At 36.5% G+C, this 3,805-nt stretch overlaps 1 protein-coding gene and 1 long non-coding RNA gene across 2 annotated transcripts; both read right to left on the bottom strand.

Annotated features, from left to right (window-relative positions):
• Positions 1–226: 226 nt before the first annotated feature.
• LOC133031831 (uncharacterized) lies at positions 227–1,376 on the bottom strand. Its single transcript, XR_009684904.1, has 2 exons — positions 1,269–1,376; positions 227–548 (listed from the first exon to the last, which is right to left on the bottom strand). It is a non-coding gene; the product is annotated as an uncharacterized LOC133031831 (long non-coding RNA).
• Positions 1,377–1,383: 7 nt separating this feature from the next.
• Positions 1,384–2,223, bottom strand: LOC133032115 (uncharacterized; the record flags this gene model as incomplete). The annotated part of the gene is made up of 1 exon (XM_061105954.1): positions 1,384–2,223. A coding segment is annotated over exon 1 (840 nt), but the record flags the coding sequence as incomplete, so codon positions are not given.
• Positions 2,224–3,805: the final 1,582 nt, after the last annotated feature.

Raw genomic sequence — 3,805 nt, 5'->3', positions numbered from 1 at the left:
GGGTTGCTCCTATAAGCTGGTCGGTTTGGAATTGATGCACCCGGAATGAATCAATTTGATGTTCAATCCCTCGGATTGGAGGTAAGCCATATGGTACCTCTTCGGGCAGGACATCTTCAAACTCCTGCAAAAGAGAAACAATATTGCTCGGCAAGCTACCGACGAGATCATTAGTACATAAAAGAGCCTCCTTGTACATGAGTACAATAAGGGGCTGGTGTGAAAATAATACTCTCTTGATCTCACTTTTTTTTTACAATGTAATTGAATTTTTCCTCTCTTGCTCTGACTATGGCTGAAATCTTCTCTCTTTCTTTTTCACTCTGATCAATATTTTTCTCTCTTTCTTTTTTTTAAACTCTTTGTTTTCAATTTCAGCCTTCCTTCCTTATTCTTTCTTTTTTTCATTTGATCTTTGTAATTTTAGTTGGTCCTCCATGACCTGTTTTGGAGTTAATGGCACAAGAGTAATAGGTTGCTTTTTAAGAGTGAAAGAGTACCTATTTGTGAATCCATCATGTGTAACCCTCAGATCATACTGCCATGGTCTTCCCAACAATAAATGGCATGCATGCACAGGGGCGGAGCCAGAATATAAAATTAGGGGGGCCAAACTATTTTCTAAATTTAGGTGATAAATGTTTTCAAAATACTTTATTAACTTTATAATTTAAATTAAAATGTAGAACATCTTTCTTACATATCATAAAAGTTATCTATAAGTGAATCCATACTAAATTTTTTTGATAATTTTTCTTTTTTAATGTATAATACTAGCGAACGACTACTTAAATATTCATTTTTTTTATCTTGTTGCGAAATGCAGTTTTTACTATATTCATAGCTGAAAATGATTATTTTATAGTAGTTATAAAAATGTAGTTATAAGATTTATCACTTTATACACAATTAAAAAAAATTTAAAGTGGTACCTCAAAAAAAAAAAAAATGGTATGTCTTACTAAGCAAATCAATATATATTATTAAAGAAGAAATAAATAAAAAAAAATGTATGTCTTGAATATTATTAAAGAAGAAATAAATGCTTTAAAGAAAAAAAAAACAAATAAATTTTTCATGTAAAATAAATAAATAAAGTAATTACATATAGATTGAAAGAAGTTAATATTTATAAATTTTAGTTTGACTTTTTCAAAAGAATTTCATACAATAATTATAAAAAAAAAATAGTTTGGATATATAAATTTAATTAAGCATATATATTCTAGGGGAGCCATGGCCCTATATTGTAGTAACTACGTCCGCACCTGTGCATGCATAGGAACCAAATCACAAAGCACCTTATCCTCATATTTGCCAATGGATAATGCCACCAACACTTGCCTTGTCACCTTGATTTCCCCACAATCATTCAGCCACTGGCCGGTAAGGATGAGGATGTTTTAAGGTGGTTAAGGCTAGTTTCTCCACCAAATAAGTGCTGGCTACATTTGTACAACTCCCTCCATCGATAATGACATTGCAAACTTTGTTATTGACAAAGCACCGCGTATGAAACAAGTTCTCCCTTTGGTTAATTTCCTCCTCCTTGACCTGCTGCATATTGAGAATGCGCCTTGCTACTAATAAATCTCCAACCACAGCATTTTGCTCATCATCGGCATATTCTAAATGTGGCATGTCATCATCATCTACTTCTTCCTCATCCTCCGACTCAAGCTCTCCTTGGGCGTTTATCATCATCACCCTTTTGTTTACATGGCTGGCTATGTGTCCCCGCCCCTGACATTTAAAACACTTAATATCACGTGTTTTAGAAGTAGAAGTCTCGGTGTTACCTAAAGTAGTGGCAGGCGTTGGTTTGACATTCTTTGAGGGTTCAAATTTTGGCTTATTTTGCAGCTGCTCATCCCTCCTTGGAGCTGCCTTCCATGGGCTGGTGGTAGCCATAGGTTGTCCCCTCCTAGCCATTCCCTTCCGTTTGAGTTGTTCCTCCACCTTTATGGCTTGATGCACCATATCTGTCAACTCAACATAATGTTGCAACTCGACTATATCCGCAATCTCACGATTTAAACCGTGCAAAAACCTAGCCATGGTGGCTTCTCGGTCCTCTTCTACGTTAGCCCGGATCATAGCTACCTCCATCTCCTTGTAATACTCATCCACGCTCTTGGAGCCTTGAATTAGCCTCTGCAACTTTTGATACAATCCCCTATAATAGTGGCTGAGTACAAAACGCTTCCTCATAAGCATTTTCATCTCCTCCTAAGTGTCCACAGGTGGCTCTCTATTCCTCCTCCTATTAATCAGTAATTGATCCCACCAAACAATGGCATAATCGGTGAATTCAATTGCAGCCAACTTAACCTGCTTTATCTCCGAGTAGTTGTGACAATCAAACACCATCTCCATTTTAGTTTCCCACTCCAAATAAGCTTCAGGATCATTTTTACCTTGAAAAGATGGGATTTTAATTTTTATGTTTCCTAAATCATTATCCCTCCTAGGTCTACCCATCCTAGCTTCTCTATTTCCATACCAACGTTCAAACCTGCCCCGGTTCATATATGGCTCATCAAACTCTTCCGACTCCACCTCTTCCTCAACATTCCGCCACGGACCACGTCCATTATTGTGGATGTCTTGTGGCTGTCTCCTACGAGTTCCCGCTTCTACCCTGTCCAACCTCTCTTGAATAGGTTCTAATTCAGCCCTCAACATACGCCTCATCTCCCCTAACAATGCTTGCATTTGGAGGTTCGGAGCTGGGGGTTGTCGAAATTCTTCGGTTAAGTGTTCTTCTTGATTATTGGACATGTTTAGACTCTGCAAAACAAGGTTAGAATCCTCACAAGCACTCCCTCACGTGTTTCACTCAAGAATTGATACACTTGCTCTCGTGTTTTCACTCTAAATGGCTTTCACCCTCTTATGGTCTCACACACTCTTGCCTTTTTCCACTCTTTTGTGTTTTCTTTAGTTCTTAATCGAACTTTAAGAAACAAATTCCAAAATAATCCAATGACACAAAAACAATATGAGAAAACAACCAAAACTAATCAAAAGGTCTAACTTGAATAAGGTGAGAAAATGAAATGAAGAAATTTTCTTATTAAAATCGTATATTTTTTTTTTTTTGCTTCTTTTCTTCTTCTTCTTTTTTTTTTTTTTTGCTACAGCAAGGAATAGAAAATCGAAAATAAAAGATAATCAAAACTTGCCTTAGAACCAAGGCTCTGATACCAAATGATATGAACTCCACCAACAATTGTGGTGAAACCCAATAACAACGATGGCTTGGAGCCCCAAGATCGTGTAGACAAGATTTGTTGAGCCTTGACCCGTCACCTAACTAGATGAAAACCAAGACTACGAAGGATTGAAACGCCACACCCAGAAACCTAAGAATATCTCAAGAATCAAGGTGATAAGTTTGGTTGTTTGAACACCACAAGATTAACTTGATAAGTTCAAGAGTTCTTTTAAGAACAAAGAGAAACACACCTCACAATAATATTTCTGAAAACATAATCTGCCCTTACAATTCGTAGTACCCCCTTTTTATACTTGGAACAACCCTCCAAGAATAGGAAAAGTCAAAACTATAGTTATAAAAGCAACACAACAATTAATACAAACAAGTCCCACGTTTTTTTAGCCTTTTGGACTTCTTAAGGCTGCCAAAATTATCTAGATGACTAAATTCAATGTATTTAACATAACCAACCAACGCCATTATTATTCCCCCACCTAATATCTTTTGAAATTCAACAGATTCTTGCCCTTTAATGTTAAAACCATGCTGACCACGTTTTTGTATGCTAATTAGTCTCTTCAATGG

This window comes from Cannabis sativa, chromosome X (genome assembly GCF_029168945.1).
Source record: "Cannabis sativa cultivar Pink pepper isolate KNU-18-1 chromosome X, ASM2916894v1, whole genome shotgun sequence".
NCBI lineage: Eukaryota > Viridiplantae > Streptophyta > Magnoliopsida > Rosales > Cannabaceae > Cannabis > Cannabis sativa.
This window is presented reverse-complemented; position numbering and strand designations above follow the sequence as displayed.